The sequence below is a fragment of the Chiloscyllium plagiosum genome, unplaced genomic scaffold, assembly GCF_037043375.1.
Source record: "Chiloscyllium plagiosum isolate Xiang-an unplaced genomic scaffold, Cpla_swu_hap1 HiC_scaffold_4, whole genome shotgun sequence".
Lineage (NCBI taxonomy): Eukaryota > Metazoa > Chordata > Chondrichthyes > Orectolobiformes > Hemiscylliidae > Chiloscyllium > Chiloscyllium plagiosum.
Window position 1 is genome coordinate 71,548,110 of NW_028270142.1, and position 18,528 is coordinate 71,566,637.

An 18,528-nucleotide genomic window follows, 5' to 3' on the forward strand; every position below is an offset into this window, starting at 1 on the left:
GGGAGTGTTGCTGAACAAAGAGACCTTGGAGTGCAGGTTCATAGCTCCTTGAAAGTGGAGTCGCAGGTAGATAGGATAGTGAAGGCGTTTGGTATGCTTTCCTTTATTGTCCAGAGTATTGAGTACAGGAGTTGGGAGGTCATGTTGCGGCTGTACAGGACATTGGTTAGGCCACTGTTGGAATATTGCGTGCAATTCTGGTCTCCTTTCTATCGGAAAGATGTTGTGAAACTTGAAATGGTTCAGAAAAGATTTACAAGGATGTTGCCAGGGTTGGAGGATCTGAGCTACAGGGAGAGGTTGAACAAGCTGGGGCTATTTTCCCTGGAACATCGGAGGCTGAGGGGTGACCTTATAGAGGTTTAAAAAATTATGAGGGGCATGGATAGGATAAATAGACCAAGTCTTTTCCCTGGGGTGGGGGAGTCCAGAACTAGTTTTTGGGTGAGAGGGGAAAGATATAAAAGAAACCTAAGGGGCAACGTTTTCACGCAGAGGGTGGTTCGTGTATGAAATGAGTTGCCAGACAATGTGGTAGAGACTGGTACAATTGCAACATTTAAGAGGCATTTGGATGGGTATATGAATAGGAAGGGTTTGGAGGGATATGGGCCAGGTGCTGGCAGGTAGGACTAGATTGGGTTGGGATATCTTGTCGGCATGGACGGGTTGGACCGAAGGGTCTGTTTCCATGCTGTACATCTCTCTGACTCTATGACTCTATAATTCTTGGGAGGAGCACATTGCCAAGCTGAAGCAGAAACTGGTCTTTTAGGAGCACCGCTCCCTCTCCATTGCAGGGAAAAACCTGGTCCACAGGTATCAGGCACTTTCTTTGTTGTTGTACATAGTGCAGGTTTGGCCCATTCTCCAAAACTGCACCGTTTCAGTCACCCCAGCCATCTTCCACTTGATCTGGAGATCTAAGATAGACAATGTCTGCAAGGATCTGAGTTTCAGACTCTGCAGAACATCCGAGGGGAAGTTATCTTGCTGCTATGTTCCAGGCAGTCACACTTGACCTCTTAAATATTTCAATTTTGGTCAATGGTCAGGGACAAGATAGTGGCAATAACAAGTAAGACACGTTGAGCAATCCTGAATGTAGCACTATAGCACTCAGCTCTTGACCATGACCAACTGGCATTCCTCTACCACACCCCCACCCCCACCCCCACTCCCCCTTTATGGGTGTGAAAATTGATCCCTGTACTATGGTCCAGGAAGCCATTGAAGTGGAAGGAGGACAAAGAACAGTGATACGGTAGGGCATTCTATAATTAGGGGGGGCAGATAGCAGGACTTTGTGAGCAGGACTGAGAGTCTGGAATGTATTGCCTACTTCGTGCCAAGCTGAAGGACACCTTGCGTTAGCTTGAAAAGGTTCCAGTTTTTGTGGTCTGTATTAGCACCAGCAACATAGACAACAGCTATATCAGGAATTAGGAGCAAAATCTTTAAAAAACTGACCTCAAAAGCTGTAATCTCTAGATTATTACCTGAGCTACATAAAGACTGGAAAAGCGATAAGATGATTAGGAAAGTAAACATGTGGCTAAAGGAGTGGTGGGAGAAAGAGGGGTTCCATTTCATGGGTCACTGGCATTGGGATAGGAAGGAACTCTACCTTTGAAACAATCTGTGACTGGGATCCTAGCAGACAGGTTAAATAGGGTGGTCACAAGGATATTAAAATTGTTAAAGTTTGGGCAGGTCTCAGGAGAGGTTAAAGATCCCAGAACACATAACAGGACAAAGAGTGTCAGGAATTTAACTTCAGGCAAAACAGATCAGGGGTCAACTATGAGAAGGGAACAGTCAACACACGGCTGAGGGTGCTGTACTTAAATGCATGATTGAAATATTACAGGCCTAACAGAGACATGGTCACAAGAGGATTAGGGCTGGGAACTAAATATCCAAGGAATCACTCTATTGAAAGGAAAGGTGGATGGACAGAGGGGCAACGTTAACTTGTTAAGAGGAAAGTAAGCAATATAGGGTCAGAAGATGTAGAATCTGTGTCGGTAAAGTTAAGGAACTACAAAGAAAAAATGATCCTGATGTGAGTTGTGCACAGGCCCGTTACCAGTGGTCAGAATTTGGGCAGAAAATAAATCAAAAGATAGAAAACCATGAAAGAAAGGCATTATGACAAAAAAATCATGGGGAACTTCAATATGCAGGTGGACTGGAAAAATCAGGCCGTTAGTAGGCTCAAGGAAAGGAATTTGTAAAATATCTGTGAGATGTGAAGGAACATAAATTTAAGGTGAAGGGTAGAAGGTATAGGGGGGATGTCAGGGGTAGGTTCTTTACCCAGAGAGTGGTGGGGGCATGGAATGCACTGCCTGTGGGAGTGGCAGAGTCAGGATCATTGGTGACCTTTAAGCGGCAATTGGATAGGTACATGGATGGGTGCTTAAGCTAGGACAAATGTTTGGCACAACATCGTGGGCCAAAGGGCCTGTATTGTTCTATGTTCTATGTGTTTTTGAAGCAGCTTGTGGTAGAGCCAGCTAAGGAACAGGCATTTTGGTGATGTGATATGTAGCAGACTTGATTCAGCAGATTAATGTGAAGGAACACCTAATATGATAGAATTCACCCTGTCGTTTGAGAGGAAACAGCTGGAATTAGATGTAACAGAATTATAATTGAGTAAAAATAACTAAAAGACATATGAGAGGAGCTAATTGGAAGGGAAGACTAGCAGGGAAGATGGTGGAGCAGCAATGTCAGGGGTTTCTGAGGGAAATGGGCAGCACGGTGGCACAGTGGTTAGCACTGCTGCCTCACAGCACCAGAGACCTGGGTTCAATTCCTGCCTCAGGTGACTGACTGTGTGGAGTTTGCACATTCTCTCTGTGTCTGCGTGGGTTTCCTCCGGGTGCTCCGGGTTCCTCCCACAGTGCAAAAATGTGTAGGTCAGGTGAATTGGCCATCCTAAATTGCCCATAGTGTTAGGTGCAGGGGTAAATGTAGGGGTGGGTATGGGTGGGTTGCGCTTTGGAGGGTCAATGTGGACTTGTTGGCCGAAGGGCCTGTTTCCACACTGTAAGTAATCTAATCTAATCTAAATCGGGAGGCACAGCAGAAATTCATCCCAAGGAAGACAAAGGAATTCAGGGACAGCATAACAGCAAAATAAAAAGCATACAATGCGGTGAATATTTGAGGGGAACTTAGGGGATTGGGAAGCCTTTTAAAATTAACAGTGGCAACTAAAGAAGCAATAACGGGTTAAAAGATGAAATATGGAGGTAAGCTGCAAGGTTTGTGAAGGTTTGTAGCTCAGGTTGAGGTTTAGGGTGTAAGTTTGCTCCCTGAGCTGTAGGTTTGATATCCAGACATTTCATTACCTGGCTAGGTAACATCATCAGTGGCAACCTCCAAGTGAAGCGAAGCTATTGTCTCCTGCTTTCTATTTATATGTTTGTCCTGGATGGGGTTCCTGGGGTTTGTGGTGATGTCATTTCCTGTTCATTTTCTGATCGGTTGATAGATGGTATCGAGATCCACGTGTTTGTTTATGGCGTTGTTGGAGTGCCAAGTCTCTAGGAATTCTCTGGCATGTCTTTGCTTAGCCTGTCCCAGATAGATGTGTTGTCCCAGTCGAAATGGTGGTTTTTTTCATCCGTGTGTGTGGAGGTAAGGCAGCTAGTAATATAAAGGAAGATTGCAAGAGTTTTTTTAGATAGCTAAAAGGTAAGAAGGATGTCAGAGTGGGCATTAGACCACTGGAAAATGAGGTTGGAATTACAATTCTGTTACATTGGAGGGAAAAATGGCAGAGGAGTTGAATAGTACTTTCCATTGGTCTTCATAGTGGATTATACCAGGAGCATTCCAGAACTTCAAGAGAGTGAAGGGGTAGAGGGGAATGTAGTGGTCATTGCCAAGGAGAAGGTGCTGGCGATGTCTGAAGGTGGATATGTCATCCAGACCAGATGGACTACACCCCGAGGTTCTAAAGAAGATTGCTAAGGAGATTGTCAATGCATTGGTGGTGATCTTTCAGAAGTCACTCAGGGTGTCAGAGGACTGGAAAATGGTTAAAATAGCATGCCTATTTAAGAATGGAGGAGAAACAGAAGTTGGGAATATATTGGTCGGTTGGCCTGACCTCAGATGTTGGTGAGATTTTAGAGTTTATTATTAAGAGTGAGATTGTGGTGTAGTTGGAAGTGCATGGTAAAATAGGGCTGAGTCAGCACAACTTCATGCCTGACAAATCTATTAGAATTCTCTGAGGAGATAACAAGCAAGCCAACAAAGGAAAGCCTAAATATGTGATCTATTTAAAGTTCCAGAAGGCCTTTGACAAGCTGCTACACAGGAGTCTGCGACATAAGATAAGAGCCCATGACGTTAGGGATAAGGTACTTCCACAGATAGCGGATTGGCTGACTGCAAGTCAGAGGGTAGGGATAAAGGGATCTTTTCCAGAATGGCAGCCAGTGACTATTGGAGTTCAATAAGGGGTCTGTGATGGGACCACAATTATTCACATTATACATTAACGATCCAGATGAAGTTACTGAGGGCATTGTTGCTAAATTTTCAGATGACACAAAAATGGGTGGAAGGATAAGTACTGTTGAGGAAGTGGGGAGACTGAAAAAGGATTCGGACAGGTTTGGAGGGTGGGGAAAGAAGTGGCAGATGGAATTCCATGTGGAAAAGTGTAAAGTAATGCACTTTAGTCGGAAGAATAGAGGGATGGACTATTTTCTAAATGGAGAAAAGGCTTCAGAAATCTGAAGCACAAAGGGACTTGGGAGTCCTAGGTTAGGATTCTCTTAAGTTCAGTTGCCTGTTAGAAAGACAAATGCAATATTAACATTTATTTTAAGAGGGCCAGAATACAAGAGCATGGAGGTATTGCTGAGGCTGTATCAAGCTCTGGTCAGCTTGCATTTGGAATATTGAGAGCAGTGATGTGCGCCATATGTAAGGAAGGATGTGTTGGCCTTAGACCTTACCCAGAGGAGGTTCACAAGAATGATCCTGGGTATGAAAGATTTGTCATTTGTGAAGTGGTTGATGATTCTGGGCCTATACTCTGGAGTTTCAAAGGATAAGGGGGTTATCTGATTAAAACTTACAGAATACTGAGAGGACTGGGTAGAGTGGATGGGGAGTCGATTGGCAGGAGAGACGAGCAGGACCGGAGGCCACAGCCTCAGGATGAAAGGACAACCTGTTAAAACTGAGATGAGAAGGAATTTCCTTCGGCAGTGGATGGTGAATCTCAGAGTCATAAAGTCATACAGCATAGAAGCAGGCCCTTTGGCCCACCGTATCTGTACTGACCAACAAAAACTAAACTACACTAATCTCATATACCTACCTTTGGTCCATAGCCTACTACGACATGGCATTTTAAGTACGCATCCAGATGCTTCTTAAATGTTGTAAGAGTATCTGCCTCCATCATTCTCTCACATTGCACTTTTATTTGTTGATCATCCTCTGGGTGAAAAAAAATTATTTCTCAGATCTCCTTTCAATCATTTACTCCCTACCTTAAACTTATGCCCTCTGGTCTTCGACACATATGTCACGGGGAAGAAATTCTCATAATCTACTCTGCTTGTACCTCTCCCAATTTAGTAATCTCAACCAATTCTCTCTCAGCCTCCTCTGCCCCAAGCAAAACAAAACCTGCCTATCTAGTCTCTCCTAATGATTGAGGCTTTTCATCTGAGGGAACATCCTGGTGAATCTCCTGTGCACCTTCTCCAGTGCTTCTGGTGAGTGTGGCGACCTGAACTGTGTATTCCATCTGTGACCTAACAAATCTGTGGAATGCATTACTATGGAAGGCTGTGGACTCCAAGTCACTGTATGTCTTTAAAATAGAGATACGTAGGTCTTGATTAGTAAAAGCAAGGGGGAAAAGGAAGGAGAATAGATTTGAGAAACATATCAGTCATGATCCAATGGTAGAGCAGACCTGTTGGGCTAAATGGCTTCATTCTGCTTCTATATCTTATCCCATACTTTATCTCATTAACCAGTGAATCCACAAGATCTTCAGGTCCTACACTGTGATCCTGTACTTCACCTCATTAAATATTGAATCACAAAGTTTATTTCTGTGCCCAACCTGCATTCCCTTACTGCATTCTCATTATTCAGTGAAGCAATATCTGTGTTCCAGTGATGAGACAGTTATACCCAACTGCAACTAACTAACCAGTGAATCACAGGCTTATTACCATGAATCCATAGACTGTGTTCCAGTATCCAGTATATGTTTCCTTACTGTATCTCATCGAGTTCAACCTGGATAAATGCGAAATGATTCATTTTGAATGGTTGAATTTGAATGCTGAATGCAGGGCTAAAGACAGGATTCTTAGCCCTGCGTTCAGTGTGAAAGAACAGTGGGATCTTGGGGTCCACGTACATAGATCCCTCAAAGTTGCCACCCAAGTTGGTAAGGTTGTTAAGAAGGCGTATGGTGTTTTGGCTTTCATTAACAGGGGAATTGAGTTTAACAGCTGCAAGGCTTTGCTGCAGCTCTATAAAATCCTGGTTAGACCACACTTGGAATATTGTGTCCAGTTTTGGTCATCTCATTATAGGTAGGATGTAGATGTATTAAACAAGATGCAGAGGAGATTTACCAGGATGCTGCCTGGATTGGAGGAGTTGTCTTATGAAGAGAGGTTGGGTGAGCTAGGGCTTTTAACACTGAAGAGAAGAAAGAAGAGAGGTGACTTGATAGAGGTGTAAAAAGTAATGACAGGCATAGGTAGAGTAGATAGCCAGAGACTTTTCCCAGGTCAGAAATGGCTGACACACGGGGTCATAATTTTAAGGTGATTGGAGGACTGTATAGGAGACATGTTGGAGGTTGGTTCTTTATGCAGAGCATGAAATGCACTGCCAGCAGCTGTAGTAGAGTCAGAGACGTTAGGGACATTTAAACAATTGGTGAACAAGCATATGGACAGCAGTAAATTGAGAGGTGTGTAGGTTAGTTGCTTTTAGATTAAGATAAATGCTCGGCACAACATCGTAGGCTGAAGGGCCTGTACTGTGCTGTACTGTTCTATATTCAATGAAACAGTGAATCACAGACTGTGTCTCTGTGCCCAGACTGTGTTCTCATAGGTATCTCATTAACCAATGAATTCAGTGTGTTTCAATGTCCAGACTGTGATGTGATACTGTATCTCATTTATCAGTGAATCCACAGTGTTCTAGTGCCCAGACTGTGAATCCATCCTACAATTCATTAATTAAATCAAAGAAACTTTAGACAAAAATCTCATATTCTTTATTTATATGGAGGAGGGGAAATTCGTTCCTAGACATCTTATAGGAAGGATGCATCACGTCTGCTCTCTTGCTTTGATGCCATGACTTATGTGATTACAATTTTTAATACATTAGTGTTGTGCATCGGTGACATATGCAATCATACACCAGGAGATGTCTGTCTGTGGGGAAACCAACTATCAGCAGACAATGCTGCAGCTATGGTGAAGGGCTCTTTATGATGGCCACATTTGCCTGCTCGATTTCATTGCCATTAATATGAGTCTTGAGACTTATTAAACAATTATGTTTATTTCAAAATTAATTGTCATTTGTCATAAGTAAGTAATGAGTAAAAGTTACATTAGTGCAGCTAAAATAAATAAAATAATTAAAATATGTCCTGACGTATGTGCTTTGAAAATGTATGAAGTTGGCTGAGAAGTGGCAGAAATGGCTCCACAGACAGACAAAGTACCAAGGCAACAAGGTAACCTTGTGGAGAAAAATGATACAGTGCAGTTTGTGGGTCATTGGAGTGGACGCATCTACTCAATAGCAAGGAAAGAACAAGGATGGCTTAATATATGTCACTGTGTTCTCACTGTGGCAGGAAAAGATGACATTGGCGCAAACACTGTCCTGCCAAAAACGTAGAATGCCATTTCCGTAAAAGGAGGGCAGTTTCAAAGTTGCCCGCCTCAATTAAAAGAGAAACCCTTTAAAGCTAGTAGCATTAATAAAAGATGTAAAAGATACTTAATTATCATTTCTGAAAGAATTTACAGGAATGATAGATAATTAAACCTCAAATTACGCGCTGGAATTAAGAGCTTTAGGTCTTTCTGACACAAAATCGAAGGCAAGACTTCCTCCAGACATCAGCTATACAACTTCATGGTCCAGAAGGCATACAACACAAAGCCAAGGGAGGAGTAACAGCTACACTTCAGCATAAACCAGGGAAGATTACAGGAAATTTGTATATGATCGAGAAAATCAAGATTATTCACTTTGAAGGAGAAGACCTAGTACAAATTTACAACTCACACATGAGGTAGAGGAATTGACAGCAGAAGACAAAGCAACATCACTCTGAACAAAATTTCCACAACTACTTTGAAATCCTGGGAAGCTGGAAAGAGCTTATTCCATCATATTAGGCTGTTCACCTCAAGGAAAAATCCTCACTCACTTTTACAGAAGTTGATGAAGAAATCAAATCAATGTTACACAAAATAACTACCTCATCAACAAATTGTTTTTCAGACATGGTTCCAGTTTTGAAACTAAATAGGTCACATTGAATTTGTGTGGATCTCAAACAGTTAACTCAAGCTACTGAAGCATGACTCAGCTAGTGGCGTGTGTGGCTGAAAGTTTGGCAGACCAGAAAATAGCTCTATTTTTACAAAGCTCTTCTCAAATATTGGATGTTTGGCAATTTTTCTTGCATGCAGATTTGAAATTGTGTACACAATTCATCATACCATTTTGCACATTCTGTTATAATTTACTATGTTTAGGTATTACTTCAGCATTACAACTTGAGAACATTAAAAGTATTCTTGATTGATTGACCAACAGGACTCCACTCAGGATTTCAAGATGGTGCTGAAGAGTGGCAAATCTTTGCCAGCTGTCTATAGAAGATCTTATTTTTACATATCTTACAATCCTTCTGTTCTTCTAAACCTCAATTCTAAGTCTATCAGAAATAGTAACAATGTTCTCTTCAATTTACTTTTATGTTTGAAGATACTCTGACTGATGTGACCTGGTTACTGACCCCGCAATGATGCCAGAGGCCAATCTAAAAGGATCAGAGGCCTTCCACTTAGTAGCAGAACCAAGGCCTGACCAGCATAGGCGCAAGACCTGACCCAGTGACCTAACATCAAGAAGGCCTGTCCAAATTGAACAGACCCCCAGAATGCTCAGGACCACATCAGGAGTACACACACACCTTCCAGAGCAACAGACTTCCCTCACAGGATCGACTAGTTGCAGCCACCTATCCAGGAAACATGGGAGATGCACTGGACTTCAGGTGAGACTGAAACTGCAGGGTTTCAAGGCTCCCCTCCTCAGTGTACTCCTGCCAAACATCCAAATCATTGAAAACACGATGGATGACCCTAGAGCTAGACCATCGCATCTCTGGTGGTGGGGTCCATTTGTAGGTATCAGTAATGGCGGAGAATGATACTGTCCTTTTTGTGGTTAGAGGGGTGGGGCTCGAGGGCAGAGGTGCGGGAAGTGGAGGAGATGTGCTGGAGGGCATCATCGACCACACTGGAGGGGAAATTGTGGTCTTTGAAGGAGGAGGCCATCTGGTGTGTTCTATGGTGGAATTATCCTCCTGGAAGCAGATATGGTGGAGGCAGAGGAATTGAGAATAAGGGATAGCATTTTTACAGGAGGCAGGGTGGGAGGAGGTGTAGTCCAGGTAGCTGTGGTAATCATTGGGTTTGTAGAAGATGTCCGTGTTGTGTCAGTCACAGTTAATGGAGATGGAAAGGTCCAGAAAGGGGAGGGAGGTGTCCGAGATGGTCCAGGTGAACTTAAGGTCGGAGTGGAATGTATTGGTGAAATTGATGAACTCTTCAATTCCTCGTGAGAGCATGAGGTGGTGCCAATGCAGTCATTAATTCCTTCAAAACAAGTCCATTTGGGTCTTGGAGAAAGGTATCCACAAAGGGAAGGGATTCTTTTTTTTCTCAATTATCCATGTTGTGATCAACCAAAGGTGGGAAACAAAAGAGAGCCAGTTCATCCCCTCAGTTTAATGATTTGAAACCACAGCAAATGGCAGAAACTCACTCAGAGTCTGGGAGCAGTATTGGTACCACTGGCCCTACAGCAAGTCACGGGATTTCCTCTTGCAGCATCTTCCGAACCTACAAACATACTACCAGAAAGTTTGTGAGAAGATTTGTAGCTCGCGTGCTCATTGTTGTGGTTCTGTTCACCGAACTGGGAATTTGTGTTGCAGACATTTCGTCCCCTGTCTAGGTGACATCCTCAGTGCTTGGGAGCCTCCTGTGAAGCGCTTCTGTGATGTTTCCTCCGGCAATTTCTCTAAGTCTCATACATTCTTGCATTGGAATGAGATCAGTATTCCTTCACTGTTGTTGGGTCAAAATCTTGGAAGTTCTATCCAAAAGGCACTGTGTGTGTGCCTACATCCATGGACTGTAGTTGTTCAGAAGGTGACAAAACACCAATTTCTCAGAGTAATTAAGAATGGATAATAAGTGCTGACCGAGCCAACACCTTCACATTCTGTGAATAAATAAATGAAAATAAATTTCAAAAGAATTCTTTCATAGAACAAGTATTGGAATTTATGATCTCAATTGAAAGAATCTATAGCCACCGTGAAGTTGTCCAGCAAACTGAGTTGCAAGCAAATCAAGTGATAACAGATCAAAGAAAATACATGCAATCTGCCTAAATTACTACCACCCAGTGCCACTGACCTCCATAATCATGAAATGCTTCGAGAGGCTGGTCATGGATCAGATCAACTCTAGACTCCCAGCCTGCCTCAATCCCTGCAATTTGCCTACTGGCAAAACAGCTCCACAGTGGACATCATTCCTCTAGCCCTATACTCATCCCTGGAACACCTGGATAACAAGGATACCTATGTCAGACTTCTACTCTTGTCTACACCTCTGCCTTCAACACCATAATCCCTTCCAGACTTATCTCAAAACTCCAAGACTTAGGTCTCATGTCCATCCTCTGCAACTGGATCCTCAGCTTCCTGACCCACAGATTGCAATCAGTGAAGATAGGCAACTGCACCTCCTCCTCAATAACCCTCAACACTGGCACAAGGATGCATATTCAGACCCCTACTGTACTCCCTGTACACTAATGACTGAGGCCAAATTCTAAATGAATGCCCTCTGTAAGTTTGCTGACAATGTGGTAAGATGGATATCAAACAACTAGTCAGAATATAGGAAGGAGATAGAATGCTTGGTATCGTAATGTAATGATAACAATCTCTCTCCCAATGTCAGCAAAACAAAAGAACTGATCATTGACCTCACGAAGAAAGGAGGGGGACACACCCTCATCTACATGAACAGAGATGAAGTGGAGAGGGTTGAGAGTGTCAAGTTCCTAAGAGTGACAATAACCAACAATCGGTCCTGGACCTTCCACGTAGATGTGACAGTGAAGAAGGCACAATAATGCCTCTTCGTCCTCAGACTGCTTAGGAAGTTTGGCATGTCCACAAGAACTCTCACAAACTTTTACAGATGTTAACATAGAAAGCATCCAACTGGGTGCATAACAGTCTAGTATGACAATTTCTCTGCCCATGACCATAAAAAAACTACAGAAAATTGTGTGCACAGCCCAAACCATCACGGAAGCCAACCTCTTATCCATGGGCTCCATTTACACTGCTCATTGCTGCAGAAAGTTTGCCATAATCATCAAAGACCCCTCCCACCTCAGTAGTGTTCCCTTACAACCTCTTCTGTCAGGCAGAAGATACAGAGGCTTGAACACATGCACCAATAGGTTCAAGAATAGTTTATTCCCCTGCTATTAGTAGACTGCTGAATGGCTCTTTAACTTCAAATAACGTTGACCTTGCTGATGTTAATCTTGCTTTGTGCACCTCCTGTGTAGCTGTAATCTGTATGTCTCACTCTGTCTAAGCACCCGATGATCTGCATGTTCTCGTTTGCTTTGATTTACCTGTACTGCTCACAAGACAGAGTTTTTCACTGTACTTAGGCACGTGTGCATACAATAAATCAAATCAAGTCACTAGTTATGAAATGAATCATCAACATTAATTCAGTAGTAGAGGTTTATGACACTAAATTGAAACAACAAACACTGATTTTCTTCTTATGAACACACAAACATCTTTTCAAAAATTTAAAGAGCAGGACTTATTTTGACAGTTCCATTGAAAGCTGCTGTTGACAACTCCTCTTACACTACTGACAAATTTTTTTGACAGCTCTAATGAACTACAGAGTTCTGTGAATTTATGCACTTTCCATGCACATTTATGTGAACTTCTAGCAATCCCAAAGGACACCTGACCTCTTCCAAACGTGTACTGGAATATATCAAAAGAGCACATGGCCTGTACTTTAGAGTAGCCAGAGTATCAAACAAGTGCACTGTTCAAGTCTACTCCTTTCAGGTGTAATCTATGCACTTCATTCTTCAAACATCTTGGTCACCAAACTCACACAGCAGTGGAGGCAGCTGTTGATTTCTATCAGCATTTACTTCTGCAAAAAATATATATGTTTCTAATTCAGTCCATGAAAATAGTATGTCCTGGGTTCAGAGACAGACTTCAAATTTCTAGACCCGTTAACCATTTTCACCATGAAATTGTAGTGAAAATTCACAGCAAGGTATTTTGTAATATTTTAGTTATACTTTATCCAACCTCCTATTGTAATGCTGTATAATTCTAACAATTCTAGATTTTTTAAAATTTTCACCAGACTCTGAAAATTGCTCAATAGTTCTAACAAATTCCTTCTTTAACTTTATTGTTGGGGGTTCAATGACAGTCATATGCTCAGTCAAGATCTTTATAAGCAATACCCTGGCCTTAAAACAAAGTGACCTGTATGTTCTGGGAAGGGAATCAATAATAGAGGAAGGATTGAGGCCAGGGGAGGGAGCCTCTCCATTGAGACTTCTTGTGCCCGGGCCTTGACAAAAACTAACAGTAGAGTCTATTTTTAGGGGAGCTTGAACACCCAAGTCTTGGGGGTGGAGAGTGTAATATTATATTTTACTGATTACATTTGTAATCAATCAACCAAAATGTTCTTTAGTTGCAACATGGAGTGAAAGGCCAACATCTTCTCTAGGACAGGCAACTTAGACCACTATTTTTGGAATGTCCAGTCATGGTTCATGAAATAATTGCATAAATGCCAGTACCTCATTATCAAGTCACCCTTTATTTACATGTGGAAAGTCATTGACACTGATTCAGCTTCCACAAAACTAGTTGTCAGGGTGAACAGAATCTCTAACACTCCTGTTTATATCAGTCAGCTTGGGCTCCCTGACTGAAACAAATTAACAATCCAAACAGGGAACACATATACAAGAGGTACACCTGGCTGACCTCACTACAATCACTATTCCATCCCCATTCAGTCTGAAGAAGTAGGCCAGTACTTTTTTTGTAGCTCTTCCTGGGGTGTTTTAGCAGCTCATTTTCCTCCAATCCTGTCTCTGATACAGGCAGCATGTAACACACTGTAGTTCGTCTCTTGAGCCCACATCCTCTCAGAAGAAATTCATTCTTCTCTGCAAGCAGCAAAGGTGTCACAGTGGCGACATCTACCTTGGCCATCTCAGATTTTAAGGTATCTTCAACACTTGATGAACAGAGACAACCCATGGGTTGTGAAACAGTTGGAAAGGCAATCAAGCAGCCAGGCACATTTTGTTCCTGCATCTTGCAACTTTCATATGGTCCACTTTGTCCCCTGATGTAAACAGTCTGTCTGTTTAGCACGGTCTTGTGTCCAGGACTGGTGTTCCTGATGTCAATTCACCCTCCCCGCCAGGTCCAGCAAGATCAGATTTAACTTGGAGCGGAGTCTTCTCCTATCAGTAACTGAGCTGGAGCTATCCCAGTAGTTGCAAGAGGGGTGGTCCTTTAATCAAATAGAAACCAGGCCAGTTTGGTATCCAGTGAATCTATAGGCTGTGGCTTTAAACCTTCAAAGTTTGGACTGTTGTTTCTGCCAGACCATTGGATGAATAACAGTATGGAATTATCCTGATATGATGAATATCATTTGACTTTAGGAAATACTCAAATTCCCTGTCACCTGTGGTCAACACTTCTGGGAGTCCAAAGGTTTTGCAAAAGATGCGTGCAGTTATTCTATCAACTTTCCAGCTTATGACAAATTCACTCTATGCATGTCCAGCCACTGTGAGTGAGCATCCACAATGACTAAGAACATTGAGCTGATTAAGGAACCTGCACAGTCAACATGTACTCGAGTCCAGGGTTTACCTGGCCATTACCATTAATGTGGAGGAGCTGCTGGCAGTAATTTTTGTCCTTACTGCCAATCTGGCACTGTCCCATCCAAATCTGGGCACCAGACATAACTTCTCACCAACAACTTCATTTTGAAAAATTTGGAAGACTGTGATGGAGTTCAGACAGCATATGGCAGTGACTTTCACTTGGGACAATCACTCTTGCTCCCCATAATGATTTGCCATTTTTCAATGTGATCTGGCTTCTCCAAGTCCAAAAACATTTCAGTTCTGGTTGTGACAGGCTTGGTTTCCCCAGTCACTACCAGCTGTTTTAGTTTTGGCAGGAAGGGATCTTGCCGTGATAAATGTCTGATATTATCAGTTATGATTGGAAGTATGTCCAGATAATTAAAAACCGTTACAAACTTTTCCAGTGGCAGTACCACTGGCAGGGTGGATCTGCCAATGGGAGGCGGTTCAATGCACCTGCATTTGCTACTTGGCCTGCAAGTGTTCCACTTAGTAACAGAGCTCACTGCTGAATTCGGCCTGAAGATATGGGCTCACTGCCTTGTCCTCTTTAAGTAGACCTAAAAGGGAGTTTTCATCTGTTTTTATTATAAATTTAGATCCATAAACATAATAGCGGAACTTCTTGACTGCAAATATGACTGCCAAACCTTCCTTCTTTCAGGGCGTATTTACATTCTGCATGAGTCAAATTCCTAGATGCAAACACTTTTGGGCATTTGCTCTCCATTGCAAATCTCCAACTAATACTACCTTGATGCCATATGGGGAGGCATCTCTTGTCAATACCAGAATTTGCTTGCGATCAGAGTGCCAACGCCTGAAAGGATCATTGCTGTTTCTTCACTTCACTGAAACCTATGCCATGGCTCCATGACCACTTTCAAGGTTGACCTTTTTTAAGAATTGATGCAACGTTGCCAGGATAGAGGCCAGGTTATGTATGAAATTTCCGTAATACCCTGTAGTTCACCAACCCAAACTAAGGTCTAAGCTCTATTGCAGGAAGTCAGGGTACCTTTAATTATCCTTACTTCATTTTCCAACAAGTGTAACCTGGTCTTGTCCACTCTGTAGCCTAGTTAGGTCACTTAGGTCACACATTTTTCCCTCATAAGGCATGTTCCCACCTCAGAGAAATGTCTAAGGACTATGTCCAAGTTCTGTAAGTGCACCTTATTGGTCTTCCCTGTGATCGGATTGTCTTATAGATGAATGGTGACCTGGGATAGACCTTGTAAAATATTCTCCATCACCTCCTGAAAAATTGCACAGGTTGAAAATACCCAAGATGGTAATCTTGTATATTGGCACAAACTCTTATGGTTATTAATTGTAGCATACTTCTGGCAAACCTCAGTTAACCGCAATCGCAAGCACGCATGGTTCATGTCCAGCTTGTGAAGGACACCTCCCCCTGACAACTTTTGTATAAATCCACAATGTGAGGGTTTGGCTATTTATCCAGCTGTGAAAAGCAGTTTATTGTTTGTTTAAATTCCCACAAAGGCGAACTGACCTGTTAGGTTTCACAATCGGTACGATCGGTGCTGCCCTTTCCACAAACTGGACTGGTTTAATGATTCCTTTGCTTTCCAGCCTTCTGATATCTGCTTCTACTTTTGGCAAATGGTGGGCCTTGCAGAATCATTGAATTGCTTCCTGGTCAACATGCAAGATTGGAGCAGGTCAGGCAGCATCCAAGGAGCAGGAGAATCGACGTTTCGGGCATGAGCCCTTCTTCAGGAATCAGGCTCATGCCCGAAACGTCAATTCGCCTGCTTTTTGGATGCTGTCTGACGTGCTGCGCTTTTCCAGCAACACATTTTCAGCTCTGATCTCCAGCATCTGCAGTCCTCACTTTCTCCTCAACATGCAAGATTGCCTTGGTTCCTTGGATAGTCCCTTGTCCTTCCTGGAAACCTTCTAAGTATTTAAGTGGGACTGGATGACCATTGAATTAGAAATTTATTTTGATTGGCTCTGATTTGGATTTTGCTAAGTAATTTAATTGTTCCAGATGTAAGCGGATTTTCCAGGGTGTGCACTATCCTGGATACAGTCCTATGAGTTTACTATTTAGGTTTAGTGGAACTCTTTTGCTGTCTTGAGTCCTCATACTTGCAGTGGCTTGCCAGCCTGGATCCTGAAGAAAATTTTAACCGCTTGGGCAATGCTTGGCTGTGGGCTGACCTATAGTCCCTCCATTAAGGATATCTCCTTAGTGAGGCTATGTATTTGCCTTCCCTCAGTTGATGTTCCCAAGCTGAGTCAGACTGGTGAGGGAATCCACTTCTATTGGAATGCCCTTGAACTCATATGCTCCTCTTGTGGATTTCCCAATGATAAAGCTAGTTGTAGTGCCTGCTTGATGTCCAGTTGGGCTTCATCTAGTAGGTGCTTTGCATGGTTATATTGTTAATCTCACATACCAAACAGTCTCTCAGCATTTCACTAAGGGTTAAACCAAAGTTATATGCCTCTGCCAGTCATTTTAATCTCACCAAAGATCCTGACATAGATTCCTCTGGTTCTTGAATTGCCAAGTAAAGCAATAACATCTCAGAATTATAGGAGGCTTAGAGTCATAATATTCCTGAACTAAAGGTGTCGACCCCTTAAAGGTTTTAGTATCTGTTGCCTCTGGGAAAGTTAAGCTCCTAATAACTGAAAAATCTGCAGGTCCGCACAAGCTATCAGGAGAATTACTCATTGTAATTTGCCTGGAAAAAATAATGCATTCTTTTCACATACTGGGCTGAGTCTTTGATGGCAGAATCGAGCAAATCAAACTTCCCAACTAACAACATGATGCCAGAAATGTTTATTTAAACTCAAAGACAACTGTTGTGATTGAATTTCTTCAGTACCATTCTCATTGCTCCTGGAATAACTCCACAGAGAACATATCCCATCACAAAGTCACCCTTTATTTATACATAGAAAGTCCTTAACATTGATTCAGCTTCCTCAGAGCCAGTTCTCAGAGTGAACAGAATCTCTGACATTCCTATTTATATCTATCAGCCAGGGCTCCCTGATTGGACCAGATTAACAGCTCCAATCAGGAAACGAGTTTTCTATGATTTTCACCTGACTGACCTCATTAAAATCACTACAGTTCAGGGATCAGTAATCCCAAAGTCACAATCCTTGAACCACTCTTCCTGATGCCTATAAACTTTCCAAGGTTCTCTGATGTGTGCAAACATTCTTGGCCATATTTGTTGACTGACAATTTTGAGCAGGTCCAATGTGGGTTCTTTCTTGATGGGGCCCCAAAAACATTAGGATCAAATTGACGTAAATGTTAGAAGTTGGGTTGAATCATTAAGGTGCAGTTTAAAGAAAAAAAAGACCGATTTTCTTTCATGTACAGAGAGCCTTTGCAGGCTTGCTCAGACTCAGACATCTATTTTTACCCTGTTGGTAATTATGTTGACAAAAATACAGTTCCCCTCCTCAAATGAGGGCACCTCTGTTCTTACAATAGCACTTAAAGTACAAACATAGCATGTTATGTGACCTCCTATGTCTGCTACATATTATTACAATGATCAAAAACAAATTTCAATACAATCTTTTCTTTCCTCGATACAAATGGATACAAATAACGATCAGATCATCCCCCAAAGTTTCATTCAGAACAACAGCAAACAGAAATAAAAACAGATGGTGGAATGTTGAGGTAATACCTGGCCCATTCCAGTCTTCATGTTCCAAATTAGAACGCCCTGGCTTTTCTCCATCTGACTGTGCTGTTTCCCTAACGCCATCTTCATCACCTAAAAAACAAAACAACGTTCACAGTTGGCATCTATAGGTTCATAGTGAAAGCTTCCTCTCCAGAAAAAAGGACTAAAAGCTGTACAACTAAAGAACCATATAATAGAAGAGGCCTTTTGGCCCATTTTGTCTGCAATGACAAAACTAATCTATATCTATACTCATCCTAATTTCTAGCACCTTTAATGTAATGAAATTTTAAGTGCTCATCCAAGTACGTTTTAAAGGTTTCAAGGTTTCCTGACTTCACTACCTTGCAGGTAATGTATTTCAGACTCCCACCAGCCTCTGGGTAGAAAATGTTTTCCTCAACCCTACCAACCCCAAGCCTCCTGCTCTTCACCTTATAATTATGCCCTTTGTCATTGATTTTTCAACTAAAGGGAATAACTGATTTTATCCCCCTTATCAATGCCACTAATAATT

The 18,528-nt window shown here is 42.2% G+C and overlaps 1 protein-coding gene across 3 annotated transcripts in view; it reads right to left on the reverse strand.

Moving 5' to 3' along the window:
- Positions 1-18,528, reverse strand: part of zfpm2a (zinc finger protein, FOG family member 2a) — a 950,399-nt gene that overhangs the window by 589,079 nt on the left and 342,792 nt on the right. For 2 of the 3 annotated variants that reach the window (XM_043688413.2, XM_043688412.2), the window contains exon 3: positions 18,012-18,101. The exons of the other annotated variant lie outside the window; for it this stretch is intronic. In XM_043688413.2, the coding sequence (XP_043544348.2) occupies positions 18,012-18,101 (90 nt within the window). The remainder of the gene's footprint in view (positions 1-18,011; positions 18,102-18,528) is intronic. 3 annotated transcript variants of the gene reach the window in all.